The sequence below is a fragment of the Eriocheir sinensis genome, chromosome 31, assembly GCF_024679095.1.
Source record: "Eriocheir sinensis breed Jianghai 21 chromosome 31, ASM2467909v1, whole genome shotgun sequence".
Lineage (NCBI taxonomy): Eukaryota > Metazoa > Arthropoda > Malacostraca > Decapoda > Varunidae > Eriocheir > Eriocheir sinensis.
The window spans coordinates 4,698,019-4,721,534 of NC_066539.1; the positions used below are offsets into that span (position 1 = coordinate 4,698,019).

The 23,516-nt window shown below is 44.2% G+C and overlaps 2 protein-coding genes and 1 long non-coding RNA gene across 7 annotated transcripts in view; 2 read left to right on the forward strand and 1 right to left on the reverse strand.

Moving 5' to 3' along the window:
- The window catches only part of LOC127005833 (uncharacterized), an 8,546-nt gene extending 3,311 nt beyond the window's left edge, over positions 1 to 5,235 (forward strand). Inside the window, exons 2-3 of the long non-coding RNA XR_007758942.1 lie at positions 1,577 to 1,706; positions 4,999 to 5,235. This is a non-coding gene — a long non-coding RNA (uncharacterized LOC127005833). The remainder of the gene's footprint in view (positions 1 to 1,576; positions 1,707 to 4,998) is intronic.
- Positions 5,236 to 6,906: 1,671 nt separating this feature from the next.
- On the forward strand, positions 6,907 to 22,320 carry LOC127005834 (transient receptor potential channel pyrexia-like). Of its 5 annotated transcripts, none has more exons than XM_050875008.1 (4): positions 6,907 to 7,162; positions 17,702 to 17,903; positions 18,555 to 18,713; positions 19,357 to 22,320. In XM_050875008.1, the coding sequence occupies exons 1-4, from the start codon at positions 7,143 to 7,145 to the stop codon at positions 21,994 to 21,996; spliced, it is 3,021 nt and encodes a 1,006-aa protein (XP_050730965.1). In that variant the 5' UTR covers positions 6,907 to 7,142; the 3' UTR covers positions 21,997 to 22,320. The 5 variants fall into 5 exon arrangements, with proteins under 5 accessions (XP_050730965.1, XP_050730966.1, XP_050730967.1 ...); XM_050875009.1 differs by lacking the exon at positions 6,907 to 7,162 and adding an exon at positions 12,729 to 13,849; XM_050875010.1 differs by lacking the exon at positions 6,907 to 7,162 and adding an exon at positions 13,896 to 14,426.
- LOC127006001 (uncharacterized) overlaps positions 22,023 to 23,516 on the reverse strand; it is a 41,734-nt gene continuing 40,240 nt past the window's right edge. The window contains exon 13 of the mRNA XM_050875483.1: positions 22,023 to 22,171. Coding sequence (XP_050731440.1) covers positions 22,023 to 22,171 — 149 coding nt within the window. The remainder of the gene's footprint in view (positions 22,172 to 23,516) is intronic.

The following is a 23,516-nucleotide window of genomic DNA, read 5'->3' on the forward strand; positions in this document are numbered from 1 at the left end:
CTGTGATTTTTCCTCTGAGGGTTTCTAAATGTAGGCAATTATTTTTTCTATATTCATTCCCTCTTCGATTTTTTTTCCTTTCCTCTCTGTGATAACTTTTCCACATGAAATGAATCACTATGAAACTACATTGTTGTTGTTTTTCATACTCTAAAGAAAGAAGCTCAAGTGTCTGTGTGTGTGTGTGTGTGTGTGTGTGTGTGTGCTTAGATTCACGATCGGCTCCCAGCAGCGGCAGGTCATCACACAAACATTCCATTAACCAGCTTCTCGGGAACAAAGTAGTGATGGGGAGAAGAGAGGCGTGTGACAACATTAACTGACAAACTAAAAACTGAGCCAGCCACTAAATTCAGAAGAGAGGATGTGGGAAATTAAGCCCAAACTTTGTACGCGTAACTGAAATAATGAGCATAGTCCAAAGGATACGTAATGCTCGCAGTTCATGTGGTGAGTGCCAATACGTTACCCTCAGGAAACGGTTAGATAAGTTCGTGGATAGTGAGGCTAGGTGGGGTTGGGTTTGCAGGAGCAGCCTTGTCTTAACCTGCTGTCATCCTGTAGTCTCCCTGTGTTTATGTTCTTATATTCTTCATCTTAATTTTTTTTACTACTGATTCTACTTTCTGATTCCATTTTCCCCCATCTACTATTTTTCTTTTACTTATTTTTTTTCTCCATTCTTTCCTCTATTTTTTATTCCTTCTCCTCCCTTCCTTTTTTACTCCTCATTATCATCATTCCACTTCGCTTTCTCCTTCTCTTTATCCTTATCTCTTTGCTTATACTTCTTTTCCTTCTCCTTTCTATTCGTCTTCTGTCTCTTTGTGTGTCTGTATGTGTGTAGGTACGTCTGTATGTCTCCTCATCATTACAACAAGATTTTTAATAGTAACACAACATGCCGTCTCTGTTCTCTCCCTCCCCTCTTCCATTCCCCCTCTTCCTCCTCCCTCATTTTTACCTCTTCCTCCTCCTTCCCCCTTTCTCTTCTCCTCCCACTTTGCCCAAAACAAACAGGACAATAATTCCCTCCCTCCCTTTGTCTTTTTTTCCCTTCTCCCACCCTCTCCTTTCCTCTATGTTTCCCCTTCCTCTCTCCCCCTCTCCCCTTCTTCCATTCTCACCAAGACAAACAGCGCAATTTTACTACCCTCCTCTTCGTCCTCCTACTCCTCCTCCCTCTCCTCTTTCTTCTCCTTCTTCTTCTTTGTCTTTGTCTTTTTCTTTTCCCTTTTCTTCTTCTTTATTTTTCTCCTCCCTTCCTTTTATTTTTTCCCTCCCCCTCCTCTCCTATCTCTCCTTTCCTCCTCCTCCTCCTCTTCTTCCATCTCTTTCACCTTCATTTTCCACAACCTTCTCTATTTTCACTACATCCTCCTGCTCTTCCTTCTCCTCCTTTTCTCCAATCTCTTCCCAGTTCAGTTTTCTCCACTCTCTTGCCTATCTTTCCTTTATCCTCCTCCTCCTCCTCCTCCTCCTTCTCCTCCTCCTCTCTAGGTATTCAAAGCACTCACACATTCTTCAGGGTGACTCATGCTAATTCGTTGTCACTCTTTCCGCACACTCAACCAAGACGGAACTGCCTCCACTTTGCAAGACATGGTGCAACAGAGGAAGAGGAGGAGGAGGAAGAGGAGGAAGAGGAGGAGGAGGGGTTCGGTCAGCACTCTAATCATTAACTTATTATATTTGTCAGAATGAAGGTAAGGCATCACGGTTTATTTAGTTAAAAGTTGTGCAAATTAAATGACCTACTTGATTTTTTTCTGTAATGGGTGGTTAGGTTAGGTTAGGTTAGATTAGGTTAGGTTAGGTTAGGTTAGGTTAGATTAGATTAGGTTAGGTTAGGTTAGATTAGATTAGGTTAGGTTAGGGTAGGTTAGATTAGATTAGGTTAGGTTAGGTTAGGTTAGATTAGATTAGGTTAGGTTAGGTTAGGGTAGGTTAGATTAGGTTAGGTTAGGTTAGGTTAGATTAGATTAGGTTAGGTTAGGTTAGGTTAGTGGTTATTTTCATTCATTTTTACACTGCAATGGATAAAAAGAATAACCACAAAGGGAAACGAAAACAGACAATAGGAAATCAACATCAAGAAATAGAAATGGTCGGGAGAAAGATGTAAGAGGGAGGGCAACAGTTGAACAAGTATTGAAGGAAACAGAACTGGGAATAACCGGTATAAAAATTAAAAAAACTCAGAAGGAAGGACGTGCAGCAGATGGCGGGACGAAATAATAGGAAATAAGTGAACGGAACAGCGATGCCAGTTTGCCGTTACCGAACATGGTATTATCCAGTTACTGACCCATAACTATGTACATAAAGATCACCAGGAATTAAATTTTGTAGCAATAACTATAAATAAATATGGTTGTCTGCGTAGGGGTGACAGTTTGTGGTTAAAAATCGTACAAATCGTCAAACAGAATCTCCAAAGTGCGACAATCTGGCAACGTGGGTACGGAACGTTTACATCGAGACGAAACTGTGATTAAAGGAAAGGAGAGAAATGAATGGAAACGTTTCGAAAAGGCACAAGTTCTGGAGTAATAAAAAAAAGTATAAGGAACACACGTCATGATGTTACAAAAAAAAAATATACGAAACATTTGCATCGAGACTGGAAACGACTACTGTGACAATGGCAGCGCCAGCAGCCTCCACTATGTTAGTGTCTCCCAGCGCTGTGTATACCCCTATGGGTGACACAGTGCCCCTCAGGATGTGGTAGCAATGCGCCTTAGGCTAGGCTATAGGTACTACTGGGAGGTTAGTAACTCCCCTGGTGTCTGCTGCACGCTCTGTGCCAGGCCGAGGGGCCACACACTGCATCACTATGTCATGGAATGCCCTCTCATTGCTAAGTTTAAGCCACGGGACTGCCTTGACCTGCCCCAGACAATTTGTTGGCTCCTGAACCATGATGTCCTCCCTGCTATCCTCAAAGAACACCCTCAGTTTGCACCAAGGTGGTGATGCCGTGTGTGGCAGCCTGAACTACTGCCGTGCTATACAAGGCTGTGATCTCTGCAATATTTTACTTTAAGGACTAGTATTTACTCTATCTCTGTATTCATTCCCATCTAGTGCTTGGGCAATGTTCTCCGTCCCCACATTTTATTGTCTTATTGTCCAGGGGGAGGTACCGCCCCCTCCCTTGTTGTGCTTTCCTTCCTACCATTGTATCTTTTTAGTTTCATGGTGCTACCACACATGTATTAATAGTTGTATAATCACACACTGTCCTGCCTGGGGGTTGGGATGGCATGTTCCTCCCTTCTCCCTTGTTGTTTACCTGCAACAATAAACTATCAATCAATCAATCAGAGGAATAGGGCAGAATATAGATTGATGATGATGATGATGATGATGATGATGATGATGATGTTTAACCGACTAACTTTTTGAATGATATATTTGTTTATTAGCATGAAATTGAGTCCTATTTATGTACTGCAGAGGCAACATAATCATACCCAATAAACCCTCAATGTGTGTTACTCTCCAATAATGATCTAAACTTATCTGAATGTCACTTTTTTTGTTGTTGTTGTTCTTCCTTGGTCTTATCAGTCGTACAGATTTTATTTATATCAGTTTTCCATCTTCCACTTTATACTCCAATTCTCTCTCTCTCTCTCTCTCTCTCTCTCTCTCTCTCTCTCTCTCTCTCTCTCTCTCTCTCTCTCTCTCTCTCTCTCTCTCTCTCTCTCTCTCTCTCTCTCTCTCTCTCTCTCTCTCTCTCTCTCTCTCTCTCTCTCTCTGTGTGTGTGTGTGTGTGTGTGTGTGTGTGTGTGTGTGTCGGGGCGGAAGTTGGGACATTTAAGCCTTGACAAGGGTAACATTTAAATTTAATGATAGTAATTGTCATCGTCATCATTGTCATCATCATTGCCGCCAGTCATCATCGCGTGGATATTTATAGTTATTACAACCTCATTAGAAACAAAGGTATAGGCCTCTCTCTCTCTCTCTCTCTCTCTCTCTCTCTCTCTCTCTCTCTCTCTCTCTCTCTCTCTCTCTCTCTCTCTCTCTCTCTCAAACATCCCTTTTCCTTTCTTTTTTTTTTCTCTCCATTTCCATTAATCTTTTTATTTCGCCCATAGCACCCAATGGCCTGCTCTACGTTATTTTCTGCTCAGTCTCCATGAGATAAGAGAACCAAAATCAGCCTGAGGGGAAGTGTGTGTGATAAGCGAGACAGGAACATTAATAAACTAACGTTATAAGAACATAAGAACATAAGAACGTAAGGAGTCTGCAAGAGGCCTTTTATCTCAGAATCAATACTACACACAAGCCAGGAATAAAAAGAGATAAAACCATTACGCTTATCGCCAAGGGGAAAACATTGCACGAGGGGAGTCTTAATGGCCTTTCACGACCCCCCTTACCCCCCCCCCATCCCCCACCCCCACCCCCCGCCCGTCACCAGGACAAACAAACGCCGGGACAGCACCATCACGAAGCATCATTATCAGTGTTGAAATTGCCTAGAGGTGAGAAGTACCACTCAAACCCCTAAATTGTGTTATCGGTGACATCGTGCGAGTTATATATAGATAGGGAGATTGCTAGATATATAAACAGATTGATAGAGATAAAGAGACAGATTAATAGGTAGAGATACATAAATTAATAGATAGAGAGATAGGTAGATAGATGAGTAGATTGAGTGAGACGCAGTACAGGAACGCTATTGATGAGACAAATCTATAAGGGATGCTGGAGAAATAGATGAAATAGATGAACATGTTAAAAGTAGAAGAGTGTAGCCTTGCAACACGTATCTATCAAAACCGTGCATCCCATCACACCCACCCACGCCCTCAACTATTAATGCAATGACTCCACACCGCCCTGTCCGCACTCTTGCCTCCGTACCCCACACACACTCTCCTTGCCCTCCTCCCAAGCTCCTCACTCTCCCTCAGCAGTCACTCTTCTTCATACATATTGCATGCCACACCTCACACCCACTCACCACCCGCACAGACCCACGAACGTACCTGGGACAAGCATGCGTATAGTCACACCTGATGGAATGAATGACGCAAGTTACGGAAGGTGACGCCGCACGATCGAGTCAAAAAATAAAGAAGACAACAACAACAACAACAACAACAACAACAACAACAACAACAACAACAACAACAATAACAACAACAACAACAACGGCGCAGAAGAAAAAAAAATCAGCAAGGAAATGTTAAAGGTGAATTTACCATCTAATAAAATATAAACACCAAACCTTACTGTAAAAAATATAGAGGACATAACAATACAATAAATGTAAGGAGGAAAAAAGGGGCGGGTAGGAACGGACTAGGGAAAGGGGAGGAGGAGGAGAAGGAGGAGGAGGAGAGAGAGAGAGAGATTTACATAGAAAATCAGACCACACAGACCCCATGGTCCAGACTTGGTGGTCTGTCCTTAAACCTAAGTGATTTTACAATAATCAGAAGACTCCAAAACGTTGCATTTCTACTCTAGTTAATATTACGTTGAAGGAAGTGACGGTCGAGCTTATTTTTGAAGGAGTCAATCGTGTTGCACTGGACCACTGATGGTGGAAGCTTATTCCATTCTCGCACTACAACGTTGGTGAAGAAAAATTTGGTGCAGTCTGAATTTACTTGTACGCCATTGTTCCTCGTGCGCAAAGTGTCATCGATCAGAAACAATGTTGATCTGTCTATATTCGTGGAACCATTAAGTATTTTAAAACATTCGATCAGTTTTCCTCGGAGGCGACGTTTCTCAAGAGAGAACATGTTAAGGGTAGAAAGCCTTTCTTCGTAGGATTTGTTGCGCAAGGAAGGGATCATTTTCGTTGCCCGACGCTGAACACCTTCTAATTTAGCTATATCCTTTGCATGGTGGGGAGACCAAAACTGTACCGCATATTCCAAGTGGGGTCTGACTAAACTGCTGTAGAGCGGGAGTATTACATCTTTATTCTTGAATAAAAAGTTTCTTTTAATGAAGCCCAACATTATGTTCGCTTTATTTGCTGCATCGATGCATTGCTGTGAGAATTTGAGGTTTGACGCGATTTTGACCCCCAAGTCCTTGACGCATTGAACGCTTTTGAGTTTAACGCCGCGCATTTCGTAATCGAACTTCTTATTCCTCGTTCTAACTTGAAGGACCTGGCACTTGTCTACGTTAAAGGGCATCTCCCATCTATCCGACCAAGCTGAAATTTTGTGCAAATCCTCTTGGAGGCTTTGCCTGTCTTCGGTTATTGAGTCCAACATCCACGTCGTTGATGTAAATAATGAAGAGCACTGGGCCAAGAACCGAGCCCTGAGGGACGCCACTAGTGACCGGCGCCCACTCTGAGTTAAATCCGTCAATCGCTACTCTTTGTTGTCTGTTGCTCAACCAATTCGCGATCCATTGGTTTACTTGACCGTCAATACCTATTTGCTTTAATTTGTAAAGTAACTTGATGCGGGACTTTATCAAACGCTTTCTGGAAATCAAGATAGACTACGTCCAGTGATTTGGTTACGTCATAAACAGTGAAGAGGTCGTTATAAAAGGTTAATAGGTTTGATAGGCAGGATCTTTTGTTTCGGAAACCATGTTGTGAGTCCCCAATTAATGAGTGGCTTGCAAGGTAATTCACAATTTTGTCTCTAATTATGCTCTCAAGTAGCTTACCTACAACCGAAGTTAGACTAATGGGCCTGTAATTACCTGGTACTTTTTTGTCTCCTTTCTTAAAAATCGGTGTCACGTTAGCCTTTTTCCAATCTGAAGGGACGAGAGAGAGAGAGAGAGAGAGAGTGTGTGTCTGTGTGTGTGTGTGTATCAAATCGTCATACCAGCTTATTCACCGGCACAAAATTCTTCCTTACCCCACTGTAACCGGTCCTCACTCCTCACCAGAGACTCTAGAGGTCCCAGTTAGTCTTAAGGTGTGACGGGAAGAGGACGTCCTGCGCTCGTCTCTGAGGAGCGAAGGATACTTCCACGACCACCACCATCACCACCACCGTCAGAATCACCGCCACTGGAGAGGAGGAGGAGCTGGTATAACATCAACCCACAGAGAGACAAGGAAAGGCACACCACAGCAGTAACAGAAGGAGAAAAGAGAGAGGAAGAACAGCAAGAACAAGAACAAAATAATGATGGGGCATAGACGAAGGTAAAGTTGAAAAATTGAAGCTGAGTGGATGAACTGAACATCTGAATGGTTAAGTAACTTTGGGTTGGAGTAAGAGGGAGTAAAAAAAGAATGAAAGGAATAGGAATAACAACAAGAACAAGAATATGGATGGGGAATAGAAGAAAATAAAGTTGAAAAATTGAAGTTAAGTGGATTAGTTGATTGAAAGAATGTTGTGTTACTGTTATGAATGGTTGGGTTGGAAGACTCGGGAGTAAAAGAAATAGGAAAAGAAATAAGACTAACATTCTCTCTCTCTCTCTCTCTCTCTCTCTCTCTCTCTCTCTCTCTCTCTCTCTCTCTCTCTCTCTCTCTCTCTCTCTCTCTCTCTCTCTCTCTCTCTCTGTATGCTGTGTTATTATGGTAAAATATATTGGTTTCGCTCCTGTGTGTGTGTGTGTGTGTGTGTGTGTAGAGGGTGGGGGCGAATGAGCTCCGTCTCCTCCTCCTCCTCTTCCTCCTCCTCTTCGTCATCATCATCATCATCATCATCATCATCATCATCATCCTTCTGCACCTGTTTCTCGTTCGCTTACGGTTATTTCTTTTTCCAATATCTTTTTCTTCCTTCTCCTCATCATATTTCTCCTCCTCCTCCTCTTCCTCCTCCCTCACCACCTCCTCCTCCTCCTCCTCCACCTGCACCTGTTTATCTTCCTCCTGCACCTGCTCCATCTCTTCTTCCTCCTCCTCCTCCTACCTCAAGCTAATTAGCCCTCTCGCCACCTGTCTCGGTAGGTGTGCTGTCCTCCGTCACAACATAGCTTCCTATCTCCCGCCCGCCACCACCACCATCACCACCACCATCACCTCTGGGATTACCACGCGGAGAGAGAGAGAGAGAGAGAGAGAGAGAGAGTAGTTTTAGTTTCATAAGTATAACCAACATGTACTACTACGACTACTGCTACTACTACTACTACTACTACTACTACTAATAATAATAATAATAATAATAATAATAATAATAATAATAATAATAATAATAATAATAATAATAATAATAATAATAATAATAATAATAATAATAATAATAATAATTGGTAAGCGATAACTGATGTGTGTGTGTGTGTGTGTGTGTGTGTGTGTGTGTGTGTGTGTGTGTGTGTTCTCTCTCCATGCATTCTCGTCCTTTCATATACACCCCACGCTACGTATAATGATCTATAATGATACTTTTTTTCTCTCTCTTTACTTATTTGCATGCGAGATGAGATTTTAAACTTCCTATACCGTAAAAAACACAAGCATCCTTAAGAGTCATCTCCCTTATTTTAACTTTCCATCTGTGCTCTTCATTCCGTCACTCACACAACGAACTGAAACACAAGAGACGAACACGCAACAGTTTTTTTCCCAGCACAATTTCTGACTAAGAGATTACGCAACAACTGAGAAGGGAAGTCATGCGCGGGGAAAAATAGATGCTGTGCTTGTTGTGTCCTACTCCTGACGTCACACACACACACTCCCAAGGTACTCCCACCCAACGTTGCCAGATTGTCGTACTCAGCCTCCTATGTTTGCCGATTTCAGACCCCATAACTGCCTTCTCGACCCCAATAACTGCCTTCATATATAGTTATCGTTGAAATGGTTAATTATTGGTGTTTTTTGGCAATAGCTATGGCTCAGAAACCGATAAATGCGAGGCTCTGAGTACGATAACCTGGCAACGGTACTCCCACTCCTCGCGTGCAGCTCCGTCCAGCGTTACCAGATTGTCGTACTAGGCATATATACTTTTTTCGTCTGCTTGAGGCCCAAAACTGTCGAGCCTACACTGATAACGATACACATTTACAATTTATTGAGTTCAGATGGTTAATTATCGATGCTTTTCTGCAACTGTTATGGGTCAGAAACAGGATAATACGATGTTCTGAGTACGATAATCTGGTAACGCCGCCCCTCATGCTTGCCTGACCGCCTGACGCATAACGTTCTCTGCCTCACATTGTCTGTCTGTCTGTCTGTATGTCTGCCTGCGTCCTTCACCTCGGCCTTGTGTGTGTGTGTGTGTGTGTGTGTGTGTGTGTAGGGGTTGGGGTGGGTGGGTGGGTGTTAATATATTTTTTTGATGTTTTTTTTTATCACTTTAGTAATAGTAGTAGTAGTAGTAGTAGTAGTAGTAGTAGTAGTAGTAGTAGTAGTAGTAGTAGTAGTAGTAGCTTTTCTGTTGCCGTTATAATAAGTATATATTTTCTCATCAATGTCATCATAATCACCATCACCATCACCATCATCATCGTCAGCGTCATCATCATCATTAATATTCAACGCCTGGTGGTGAAAACATTTACGACAACGCGGCAAAGCTTTAATCTAACAATCACGCCCACCTCACAACAAAGGCCCCGGGAGTGTGATATTTTGGAAACCGCAAACCGTGTAGTCTGGGGACCGGGTGAGCGTGTCTTTGTTGTGATGACGTGGCTCCGTGGCGAAGGACCCGTGGAGGAACGGTTTATGAAGGTCACTGGAGGCGTTGACACCCCCAAGGCAGCGGGCGTTTAGTTACGGTGGGAGACCGTAACTCTTGTGTTCTCATTCTCTACTCATGAAACTGAAGACAAATGAAGACAAATCCTCATTATACAATCCATACTATCTAAGACGCTTCCTAATTCCCTGTGCATGATTTTAAAGATCTTTCCTTATTCTTCGTGCATGTTATCTAAGTCGTTTCGTTATTCTCTTTGCACGATAATGAAGACCGCTTTGTTTACTATGCACGAATTTAAAGACTTTTTTATTTGCATGATCTTAAAGACCTTTCCTTTTTTACTATGCACGATTTTAAAGACTTTTACTATGCGTTATTTTAAAGACCTTGACCTTTAAAGATTTTTACTATACACGATTTTAAAAAAATCTATACGTTATTTTAAAGGCCTTTCTTTGTCTTCTATGTCACACCATTCTTTGTGTCTTTGTTATATTTTGGCTGTAGATTTACAGCTTACACGGGACTTTTTTGTATAAGTAATAGTAGTGGTAGCAGTATTATTATTATTATTATTATTATTATTATTAGTAGTAGTAGTAGTAGTAGTAGTAGTAGTAGTAGTAGTAGTAGTACAAAGTAGCAGCAGTAGTAGTACATAGTAGCAGCAGAAGTAGTAATAGTAGTAGCAGTAGTAGTAGTGCATAGTAGTAGCAGCAGCAGCAGCAGCAGTAGTAGTAGTAGTAGTAGTAGTAGTAGTAGCAGCAGCAGCAACAGCAGCAGTAGTAGTAGTAGTAGTAGTAGTAGTAGTAGTAGTAGTAGTAGTAGTAGTAGTAGTAGTAGTAGTACATAGTAGTAGCAGCAGCAGCAGCAGCAGCAGTAGTAGTAGTAGTAGTAGTAGTAGTAGTAGTAAAAGTAGTAGTAGTAGTAGTAGCAGGAGTCTGGACGTAAAAGATGATAGGGGATTTAGTGTTAGGTAGTATTAGTGATATGGTTGGATGCCACAGTCATTACCGAACAGAGTTGGGGCTAATGACCTCCAAGCTATGTAGCCCTCCATGATTATGTGTCGGGAAAATAAACATGGGTGGAGGTATCATTTATGTAGTAGTAGTAGGAGTAGTAGTAGTAGAAGTAGTAGTAGTAGTAGTAGTAGGAGTAGTAGTAGTAGTAGTAGTAGTAGTAGTAGTAGTAGTAGTAGTAGTAAAAGGAGTAGTAGTAGCAGCGGTTTTGAAGGTCACCTAATATTACATTTTTACACCACCAAAGAAAAAACGGTCATAATTTTTGAAGAGTTTTATAATAATAATATTATGATGATACTGATGATGATGATGAAAAAAAAATAATAATAATGTGAGATTTGCCATTCTTTTTTTATCCGTTATCAACACTGGAGCGGTTTTATTTCTTCTTCTTTTCCTTTTGCCGCTCTTATGCCGCTTAAGATTTCTAGAGACCAATTTTTTTCGACTCTGGTTTCTTTAGTCTTGTGTCTGTTAGGTTATACAAAGGTTACTTGACATATGAACACCGCCGCATCCTAAGGGCCGAGGGGGTAAATACGTGCCTGCCTAAATTTTTCTCTATCGCCCTCTTATGCAACAGCGCGGGATATCCGAGGTTACGCATGGGGGAAGGTGACTCAGACTGAACTGTTTCCTGAGTCAGTAACGCGGCTTTGTCCTCACGCTTCCCCGTCTACCAGGCACGGGAAACGCCCCATATTAGCAAAGCGTTACAAGGGCATTGGAATCACCTCCTTATCCTCCTCCTCCCACGCTCGCCCTCCCTCATAATAGTAGTGGTAGTAGTAGTAGTAGTAGTAGTAGTAGTTATTGTTTTTATATGTATTTTGTTGTCCTTAGCATTGTTGTATGTCAATTACCTACTTGCTGAGAGGAATGCACGGATTGCGACAATTTGGGAAGGGTGCCGAACGCCAACTTCTTTTCTGAGATGGAACGGACCGATTATATATCAAAGCAGTAGTATCTGACTTGATAACGTAGTACTTGGGTTTGATAACTGTGTGTGTGTGTGTGTGTGTGTGTGTGTGTGTGTGTGTTGGTAGTAGTTAAGGGTAAAGCTATTTCGAGACACACACACACACACACACACACACACACACAAAGACCAGAGTAATTTTCTTTATTCGTATAATTACAAAATTGACACGTGAATCCTGTTGTCTAGGTGCTGAGCTGACGTGTGTGTGTGTGTATGTGTGTGTGTGTGTGTGTGCTGACGTAAGGGCGCGCCTGTACGTATTAAGAAGAAAGGAAAGAGGACAAACAATAAGGAAAATAATAAGACAACGCTTAAGTCAGATATTTCCACGGAAAGCCCCGCATGCGTGACATCACCGACTTATCGAAATCAAGCACATTAATTCTTGTCTCTCTTACCCAGAACTTCATCTTCTACTTTTTTCCCTCTTTTCTTATTTTCCTACTACCTCCACCACCACCACCACAACTACTACTACTACTACTACTACTACTACTACTACTACTACTACTACTACAACAACAACAATTACTACTACTACTACTACTACTACTACTACTACTACTACTACACTGGTTTCTCCATAGTGCATGTGTTATCCTCGGCAAATAAATAAACAATGAAGAGAAAGGCGTGGCGCACCTTCAGAAACTTTCCTTACACTTTCCAATCTCTCTCTCTCTCTCTCTCTCTCTCTCTCTCTCTCTCTCTCTCTCTCTCTCTCTCTCTCTCTCTCTCTCTCTCTCTCTCTTTATTACTTTTCCGTGAACACCACCGTGGCAGAGGAAGAGCAGAAAGGAAAATGTGCGAGGAGGAAAAAAAGTGACACCTCTAGAAACTCTCCTCTCCATATTGTACGAGTATATTTCCCATTCATTAAATCTCCCGATTCATCCTTACTTCCTTTCCCGGGAACATTGTGACAGGAAGAGTAGGAAAATAAGTGACCCGAGATATTTACATAGATATACAATATGCAATGGTTCAGTTCTTGGGCGGCAAAATGTCTAATGATACGACTCCAAGACTGTACAGAGAGAGAGAGAGAGAGAGAGAGAGAGAGAGAGAGAGAGAGAGAGAAGAAGAAAGGGAAAACAGAGATAAGAGGGAGAAGGCGAGGAGAGAGTACCAGAGGAGCGGCAGTGCAGTAACGGAGGAGTAACAAAGGGAGGCCATTACGCTAAGTGACACTCATCATGTGCCTAATTAACCACACCCGCCCACGACGCATTATCTAATTAACAAAATCCAACGGAAGGTCAAAATTTATACATTACTACTACTACTACTATTACTACTGCTAACAATAACCATTACGTACACTCCAATCATGATTACAACACAGAGTTAGCAACCACGCGAGAAGCCACAGCCGACCTTGACATGCCTGAGCAAACCAAACCAAACGATTCCACTGTAACTACACGCAAATCATTCTATTAAACGACTCCCCGAGAACAAAAAAAGTCTTATCACCATTTTGCGGAACGCCTCGAAGGTCACCAGCGTCATTATCATCGTTATCAGGATTTACATTTCCCTCCACCATAACCTTCACAAGATATCTCACTGATAAAACAACAAGCTCCCTTTCCTCTTTCCTTTCTCCCTTTATCCAACATCTATCCCTTCCTTTATTTATTCTTCCATTGCATTGGCTTATAATCCTGCCTGCTTATCAATTAACACTTTCTCTCTAGCCTGATTTTTTTAGTCTACACACAAAAACACAAACCCACTAGCCTACATTTTCCCGTTTCTCTTTGCCATACCGCCTTCTTCTCTCCTTGCTTTCGTCTCTTTCCTGTATTCCTCTGTTGCTCTAGTATTTTAACCTCGTTTGCCTCCACTATGTCTTTTTTAATCGCCCACAATCTGCATATTAATTTCTCCCTTCTTTTCATCCTCCGTTTCCCATTCTTTTTTCTTCTTTCCTCTTCTATATCTCCTCTCTCTCATCCACTACTCCGGCATCACGACTCAGCGTTAGTTAAGAGAGTTGCTTATCAGTCCCCATTATCTCTGCCTCTAAATCGCTCACACACGCGTCTCTGTAATCAGTGTGTGTTTATCTATAGTCACGACAGGACCTCGCTTACTTCTTCCCCCTCCTGCCCTCTGTCTCCTTACTTAAAATTCATCTGGCTGTGATTTTAAGGAGATACGAGTGGAGTAAAAGAGTGTATTGAAAATGGTCACTGATATTGTAGGTGAGTATGTGCGTCCGTGTTTATGGCAGAATTTGTGATAGCGAAGAGTAGAGAGAGGAAAATAAGATTAACAGCCGTGGTAATTTTTGATGGTGCTTATAATGTGCATTTGTTCCTGCTCTTATAACTACTGCTTTTGCTATGATTACTATACCACTGTAGCTACTATATATATACTACTTTCATTTCTACAACAACTACTACTACTACTACTACTACTACTACTACTACTACTACTACTACTATATTCATTGACAATAATGGCGTAAGACTAATTATGTCGAAACGCTACCGGAGGAAATACGAGTAAGAATAAATGCCGTTATATGTGTCAAGGGCGTAAGAGAACAGCTAAAAATAGAATAGGAAGGGGAGGAGAAGGTGAATAAGATAAAGTTGTTGTTGTGGTTGTATTTGATGTTATTGTAAAGGAAGATAAAGAAGAACAGGCAAAACAATCTCACCCCTTCTTTCCTTCCTCTTGGCAACGCGTTTACACTCACAACTACATGCGGAGGAGAAGGAGGAGGAGGAGATGGAGCAAGAGGAGGCACCCCGCCCCCAAATGACGTCACCGGTTAGTCGGAACTGCTCTTTCTAAGTTAGCCCCCCACCCCTCCCTCGCATCCTCTCCCTCACCTCACCCCCGACGGGAATACCAACACTACAATTCACACGTTTCCTCTCTATAAGACAAGCCAGCATTCCTTCTCGCAGGTCATTCGTCTTGTGGACCTGTACGCACTCACACACACACCAGCTGAATGCAGTGACAGTGGATAGACTTGTGTTTGTTTACCTGACAACTCGTAGAGCGCATGGTGGCAAAGCGTAGAAAAATCTTTAACCTGTTAGCGCCGTGGAAAAGGTAAATCCCCGAAACATCACCTGATCGGGACCCATATTTTCAAACCACTTCGGGACTCACACACCCCACATTTCGTAGAGGTTGTGAGTATCTCCATGGGTAGTTTTATGTGCAAGTGACAGTTGGACAAGGCTACATTTTTTTTTTTTTACAACAAAGGAGACAGCTCAAGAGCACATAAAAAGGAAACAATGATAATAAAAAAAAGCCCGCTACTCGCTGCTCTTACAAAAAAAAAAAAAATCAAAAGAGGTGGGCGAAAGAGAGGTCAGTTTCGGGAGGAGAGGTGTCCTGATACTGCACCATAAATGTGAAAAACACTCTTGAGAACCCGACTGATCTCCTGTGTGACCTTTGGAAATAGTTGTGATAGCGAGTGTCTGAGAATATGGGCCCGGCGTGTGTTAGTTAGTTAAAGGGGCTATTACACTGGGCAAATTTTCCGTGGAGCTTCAGTCAAACCACGATTTCCGCTGGCGTGGTTCTCATATTTCCGTGGTTTTCTGACGTGTCCACCATCTTCCAAAGCTACGGTAGATTTCACCAAAGGACGACGGTATTACTCACCATCATCATCAGCAGCTATAACAAGAAACAAAGGTGAACCACGCCAGGGAAAATCGTGGTTGGACTGAAGATCCACAGAAAATTTTGCCCAGTGTAATAGCCCCTTAATTAAGCTGATCACCACTTCAAATCAGTGCTCTTTTTCTTTTCCTATTTATACCTCTTAATTAAGCTCGTCAACGTGTGTATTTACCTTCCATCTTCAAGACTCGGTGAGAACACATGGAAAAAACTGTGACGAGTGTGTTAGTGAAGCGTTAATACCCACTTCAGATTACCACCTCTCTCTCTCTCTCTCTCTCTCTCTCTCTCTCTCTCTCTCTCTCTCTCTCTCTCTCTCTCTTTACGTATGGATGCATTTTGAAATAGTAACGCAATCCTTTGGTGTTCGTGTTGATCATGCTCTGTTCGCCTCACACGCCCCCGCTGACTCATTTCTATGCCGATAACGTATAGTACACCACCCTCACATACCTTGACCACTGCGAGAGACGTGTTAGCCTGTAATGTAACCTTGAGGCTCATACGACTGAAGGCAGCACAGAGTAGTGATTCATTCCTCTTTTCCTTTGTGTCGGAACCTACTAGCGCACACACACACACACACACACACAAACACATCGGCATTCAAAACCTTTCCTCTGTTCATCCACGTAGGCCTACCCAGAGCAACGGAAACACAGATATATAGCTTGTACTCATTCCTTACGCTAATAGACAGTATGGATGCGTATAGTTTGGATTCCGCGTCTTCCACAGCAACACTTCTTTTTTTTTTTTTTTTTACAACAAAGGAGACAGCTTTTTTTTTTTTTTTTTTTTTTTTTTTACGTTGTTGCCTATTGCGCCGGTTGGCATCTTCCCGGTGGGGCCTGATGGTCGGGCTTAAGGGCACAAAAAAAGGAAACAATAATAAAAAAAAGGCCGCTACTCCCTGCTCCTACAAAAAAGAGTGGCCGAAAGAGAGATCAATTTCGGGTCCTTGTACTTTCTATCAGTGTTCTTGTGATGTCATTCGATGTGATGTGACATGATGTAGTGTGATGGGATGGGAGGTAGTGGGATGTGATGTCATGTGATGTAATGTTCTGTGATGTGATGTCATGTGATGTAGTGTGCTGTGATGTGACGTGATGGGATGGGAGGTAGTGGGATGTGATGCGATGTGATGTCATGTGATGTAATGTTCTGTGATGTGATGTCATGTGATGTAGTGTGCTGTGATGTGACGTGATGGGATGGAATAGGATGTGATATGACCGCCTGCAAATTGAAGTTATTTCATACCAGGATTCTACGGTTGATAATATATAACTAACATCCTAAAGTGACATTCATTTGTTTTTATTAGAATTTTTCAAGGTCGCGATGTGACTGTGTAGCAAGTTTAATAATAACAATCGTGGTTTTAGTGATGATGGTTCATAAAAGAGAAATATTAAGAGATTAAAAAGAAAATAAGGGAATGAAGAAAACAAAAGAAGAAAGAGAATAAGAGGAACATTACTCGTTTGTAAGGAAGTGTGTTTTTGTTCCGGCTCGTACTGGGAAAAAAATATCATGGGTTGAACATTCTCGTTCGGACAGTCTTTGAGCCGGTTTCACAGTCCAACACAGTGTCTTCATAATAGCCCGAACCAAACTATAGAATCCCATACAAACCAAAATGGTGAGGTCTTCGATGCCACACTAAATAAACAAGACTTTTCCAGTATAGTTTCATCAAATTTGTGAACTTAAATATAAACACCAGACACAATACAAGGAAATTTCGAAGGCTCTGGTACTGGTTTGGGAACTTACTAACCCATCATGGGGAACTGTGAAATTGGCCCTTTATCTGCAAATTTTTTTTTTTGTGTGTGTGTGTATGCATTAACGTGTTCCCTATCACCTTATTCACGGCCCCAGCAGCAGTACACTATAGATAACAAATATCCTGCTGCCTATCCTGACCCACTCTACATCTAACAATTTGTAAGGGTTATCACTAAGATGCAGCACCACACACTGCCTGGCTAGCAAACGCCCTCCGTGCCTCGCCCTACCAGTGCAGTATACATCTTAAAGCTTAACTTTGTAAATTACACCGCGGCACCTCCGTGGTCGCGGTATCAGGATGGGCACAAAATAATATGTATTCAAGGCGTAGATTAGGCTGACACAAAGGTAAAACTGCAAGAATTCAGTGCAGGAGTAAATTGTTTTAGAGTTGGGAACCTAAGTGGATAAATTACAATGAATCCATCAGTATGCCAGCGTGGAGCAGATCCACGAGGTCCGGGGCCACGCCCCTGTGACTTTTGCGTCCCATGTATAAATTCCGGCATAATACAGTACACACCCCAGAGCACCCTGTCGTATCCTACACCAGCAGGGTACACCCGTGACCAACTCCCTGCCTTCCCCTCAAACAGATGCAGCTCGGCCATGGAGCGTTTCCGCGGAGAGGATACACCCGACGCCGGCAGGCAACTGATGCGCCTCTCGTCCCTACCCGAGCCATACGTCGTGCAGGGCTGCCCCCTCGTCTCCGACGGGCCAGCCATGTCCCGCATGGCACGCACGCCGCAAGAAGATACCCCCGGACATAGAGAGCCCATGCCCTTACTCTTCGAAGTGAGTCTTGGTGTTCCTTTTCATTATGATCACCCTACTAAGTGTTATTAATAACACCACCAGCCTTATTAGTCCACTACAGAACAAGGGTTTTTCCCGTTTTCCCCATCTCTGTCTGTCAGTCTCCCTCTCTCTCTCTCTCTCTCTCTCTCTCTCTCTCTCTCTCTCTCTCTCTCTCTCTCTCTCTCTCTCTCTCTCTCTCTCTCTCTCTCTCTCTCTCTCTCTCTCTCTCTCTCTCTCTCTCTCTCTCTCTCTCTCGTCAGTGTACTTTCTGTTCTGGTAAACGTTCTTATTTCATCTCCCCACCTGGTTCTCTGTCCTTTTCTTTTTCTTTCTTTCGGAGTGCCGGGCAGGTCGTTACAGTTTATCAGTTTCATGCCTTTTCCCCTTTGCTTGGTTTCGTAAGCACAGTTGCACACCAACGTATAAATGTTATAGTTTAAAATGCTTTAATAAGTGTTCATATATTATGGTAATTTTAAATGAGCAGAGCGTCACTGCATGCTTTTTTTTATTTAGCGTAAATTGGTTCTTTTATCTCGTTTTCATTACTGCATTACAGTTGCACGAGTTGTTTCTTCTTAGTGATTTTCTTTAGTTAGTGATAAGTGATCATTGATCACAATGTAACAGTGTCATCCCGTCCCTCAGGCTATACATGCGGGCAACCTGGAGGGTGTAAAGGCGGCGCTGAAGCAGGATCCCGAGGCAGCCCTCAACACCAGGTATGGTGGCTTCCTGCCCCTACACGCGAGTTGCCATGTGCGTCACCTCGACACTCTCTCCTCTCTGCTGCAGGCCGGCGCGAAGGTAAGCCTCTACACGGGAGTGACGCTGGGCTGGGAAGTTGGGGGCACCAGAGATTATCGTGAAACCCCTGCAGAGTCGGTCACGCCTCACAACACTGGGTTGGGTAATGAGGAACTGGGCAATGGGGACACCACGGGTCAACATGACGCCTCCCCAGAGAGTGGGGGCGTTGCAGGGCTGGGCACAGTGTAGCAAGGGCACCCTCTAGTGCAGAGGTTCTCAAACTGGGTGCCGCGGCACCCTGAGGTGCCACGGACAGTGCCTAGAGGTCCCCCAAGGTCATCATGAATTTTGAATCATTCCTTTTTTCTTCTTTTTATGCTAGTCTGCATTTATAACTCTTATGTTAATCTAATTCGACTGACGAGTTCTATATGTTTGGGCGTGAAATGTATCGTATGTTAATTTTGGTTTGAATATGGATAATAATTTTAATTCATTAATTAAAGTAATTTATACAGGTACACAATTGTGTATAAAAAGTTAATTCATGTGAGGAGGGGGGGGGGGGGGTGAAAAAGGGGTGCACACAAAAGGGTTTATATAAGTTCAGGGTGTCATCACTGAAAAAAAGATTGAGAACCTCTGCTCTAGTGCATGGTGGGTCACAACTCACAAGACTCACAATATTGTTCTCCCTCAGGTGGACGCTGTGGATGGGCTCGGACAAACGGCGTTGCACCTGGCGGTGGCTGACGAATGGCACAGCGGCGTGGAAACACTACTGCAGAGCGGCGCGTCGCCAAATATGCTGTGTGAACCGCCGCCCACCATAAAGGGAATGCGAATCGAGACGCCGCTCCATGTTGCTGTGCGGCGCGGGGACCTCACTACCACGGCCCTGCTGCTGCGGCAGCGACCTGACCTCAGCCTGAGGGACAGTGATCTGTGCTCCGTCCTCCACTTGGCCGCTCACTCCCGCTCCCTCGCCGTCACCAGTGAGTTACTCAAGGAGAGGCAGGTCAAGGAATTGGTGACGAGTAGCGATTGTAGAGGCAACGGAGTGCTGCACATGGCCCTCATGACCAAGTGTGACGCCGCCTGCGAGGATACCGTGATGGATCTGGTGAAGGAGCTGGTGCAGGCCGGCGCAGACACGAATCACCTCAACCTGCGGGGCGAGAGTCCGCTGTTCCTGGCCGCCCACCACCACCTACCACGCGTGGTGCACACCCTCCTGGACCTCAGGGCGGACCCCAGAGTGGTGGCTCGCAACGGCCAGACTATGCTGCACGCCGCCTGCCACCATGGCTGCGCCGCCAGCCTGGGTCACCTCCTCAACACAGACTCCGTGCAGCACCTGGTCACGGCGCTGGACAACGAAGGCTTCGCGCCCTTCCACTTCGCGGTGTGTAGCGGCTCCATCGACTGTTGCGAGCTGCTGCTGACTCATGGAGACCACCTGACGCGGCTTGATAAGGACAAACAGACGCGCTGCTCCATCATCCTCAGACATCTGCCCTCCGCGACGCAGCTCCTCACGCGTCTCTTTGACAGCCATGTCCTCCTGTCAAATGTGCCTCCCCATGACCCAAATTTCTGCGTGACTTTCAACTATTCCGTCATATATCTTGAGGAGGAAGGCGTCCAGAGCTCCCTCATCTCTGAGCTCTCCACCTCCAGCCTCGAGGTTCTCCTCAAGCACCCTCTGCTGGAGAGTTTTTTGTACCTAAAGTGGGGGAGGATCAAGCCTTTCTTTTACTGTAGCGTGGCATTTTACTTCGCGTTCCTGCTGCTGCACACCATCTTCATCGTGATGACGTTCGGTGGTCAGCCCTGGAACTGGAGCACGCACGTCTTTGCCTACTCGGTGTTCCTAATCTTGCACATAACCATGTTCCTCTTCATACTGATCCCGGACCTTATCTTCATGTTTGCTAACTTCAAAAAATACCTGTACCAGTGGGAGACATATACCAGATTCATCGCTCTCTCCACCTCTGCCTTCGTAGTTTTCAGCTGCCTGCCGTCCTATAAAATGCTCTGGGTTGTACCAGCGCTGAACACTTTTGGGGAGAACAACACCTCTTTGGAGAACGTGACTAACACCCCATGGGAGGTCATCACTGAAGACTACAGTACAGGGGACAACACCTCAGGGCCGGCCGAAGGTGGGAAGGCGACGCACATGATGGTGCAGAGGGAGGTGGTGCGGGACGTAGCGGCAGTGTCGGCGCTCTTCAGCTGGGTGGAGTTCATGATGCTTCTGGGACGCTTCCCATCGCTGGGCACCTACGTCCTCATGTTCACGCGTGTGGCTCGCTCCATCATCAAGTTCTTGGCTGCTTTCTCCAGCCTCATCATAGGGTTTGCGGTGAGTTTCCTTGTGCTGTTCCGAGACAAGCCCACCTTCAGTTCGCTGCCGCTCAGTTTCATCAGGACCCTCATGATGATGATCGGAGAAATTGATTTTGCTACCTTGGCAGAGAACCTCAATTTGTTGGGCGCCTTATTCCTTGTGGCGTTCCTGTTCTTGGTCTGCGTCCTCTTGACCAACCTGCTCATTGGTCTGGCCGTCAACGATCTGCCGGACCTGCAACGAATGGGCAAGATCCGCAGGTTGGCCAAGCAAGCCTCCTACCTGGTGTCGTATGAGCGGCTGATGGTGGTGGCGCGGTCGCTGAGATGCTTCCCTTACCGTCTGCGCAAGCTCATGACGCGCCGCTCCAAGGTGCCGCAGGAAGTGAACGTGTGGCCCAACAAGAACAACGGCAAATCTAACTCGCGGCGGAGTGACTTCTACCACGTGCCCAACGAGACGCTGCAGGAGGCCATTTTGTTGGGCACCGACTCCAAGATAGTGTTCAACGCCATGGATGATGAGGACAGCCTCGCGATGCAGTTCAGGTCCTTCAAGATCATGTACGACCGTGACCACCGCCAGTTGCAGCGCCGCTTGGCCAAGCTGCCCGATACGACCACCACCGAGACCATGCTGAAGCAGCGCCTGGACCACATCCAGCAGACATTGCAGAACCAGCTGCTGCAACTGTCTCTGCAGCTGCAGCAGCACAACCACCTGTGCAGCCGCTGCCGCCACAACTCGCAGCAGACACAAGGGGTTCAGAGTGAGCAGCAAGCGGGACCAGTGACTCTGGCGCTCCCCAACAACTTACAAGGAAGGAATACGAGCGATAGAACACAGCAAATGAGTCCCATCCAGTCTTCCAGTGTGTTCTGGCCCCTGCGCCAGGGCCAGGGGGCGGCGGCCCACCAGTCTTTGCAAGCCACAGTAAACTCAACACAATACAGGAACACGTTGATTCAGTTTACGAAGCGATGATTTTCTTAATAGGGATACAAGTCTGATTACATTACTGATATTATTAGCGAGCAGCTCTCGCTCTCAAATTGTGACTGTTGAATTTGCCTGAGTTCGAAGGTAACCCTCATCGACTGCCACACTAGCATGTTGGGTATGACCTGGAGGTATATTCCAACCCCCACCCCGGAGCGAGCTATGGTGCTCACATCTGGACGTCACTCAGTGTGACCCAAGAACTATAATCTATAAATAATTACATTGTTGTATGTCTTGTCATAATAATTTATATTATTGTTTCTTATTTTTGTAATAACCATATTAAAATAAACTTATAATGACAAATGATTATAACGAAACTGCCTTCATCTTTGGGAGGTAAGACAAGGCTGGACTAGAGTTGCTATCTACAGGAAAGACCTTCACTGCACTAATCACATTAGAGGAACCAAGGTAAAGTTGGGAGCATGCGCTATAGCTGTAGCGGCGGTGTTCATCTTCGTCTCGTTGACCCTTTGAACTTGTGATGGGTGAGAACCCTTTAAGCCAACACAAGGGTTACCACAGTTTACATTCCCCAGGTTTCCCCAGCTACCCATTCATCAACCATCCCGATAGGGAGGATGGACAGCTGTGTGGGTTGTACGCCGACTGCCCAGGCCGGAATTCGAACCCAGGTCCGCAGATTCGTAGTCTGGGACGCTAACCACTACACCACGGAGGAAATTAACCACACTATTAACCACATAACCGAAAGACTTTAAGGAAATACAAATAAATTTGTTTCCCGAATAACTCAATAACTAGCAGTACACACGGGTCTTGCAGAGAGCTTTCCCTGCGACTATTCCTGATATTCCAAAGACTGAGACATACTCGTAGATGCAGGATGGATGGATGCCAAACCATGAGACTGTTAAACCGATCACCACGACAAGAAAGAAAATTATAAAATTGATGATTGAATGAGTAAATAAATAAATACGAGTAAATGAACTAGCATGAATGGCCACGTGCTGTGAAAGTGGAACAATACAAGAAATAAAATCACATGCAGTGATTCAGATAAATCAGATTCATGACTCCGAATACTTATTTAGTGTCTAATCATTTCTCAAATCATCATCTGCACAAGAAATTTGGAAAAAAAATACTGCTGTGGTAACGTCTGTAAACTTCCTGTAACTGCAATGAAATGCAAAATAATTAAGCTATAAGGTGAATCCTCCTTCTAGCCTACACATAACTATATCAGCCTACTTACATTATCATTGGTAGGCTACTTACTGGCCAATACACTATCAAATATCAATACTTTATCTATCATACAGTATCATACATAAACTTTAAGATTACCTCCCCCCTCCCCCCTTATACACACATTATTAGCCTACTTACATAATTACTATAGTCGGTTCCACGAGAACAGCCTGGGCTGATTTTCCTTCAGGGGTGGTCTCTCAGACTTGGTATCATTGCACGGGTGATGGTACTGCGCGCTCATTAGCCAATTCTTAACTTGCTCTGATGCACAAAATTGA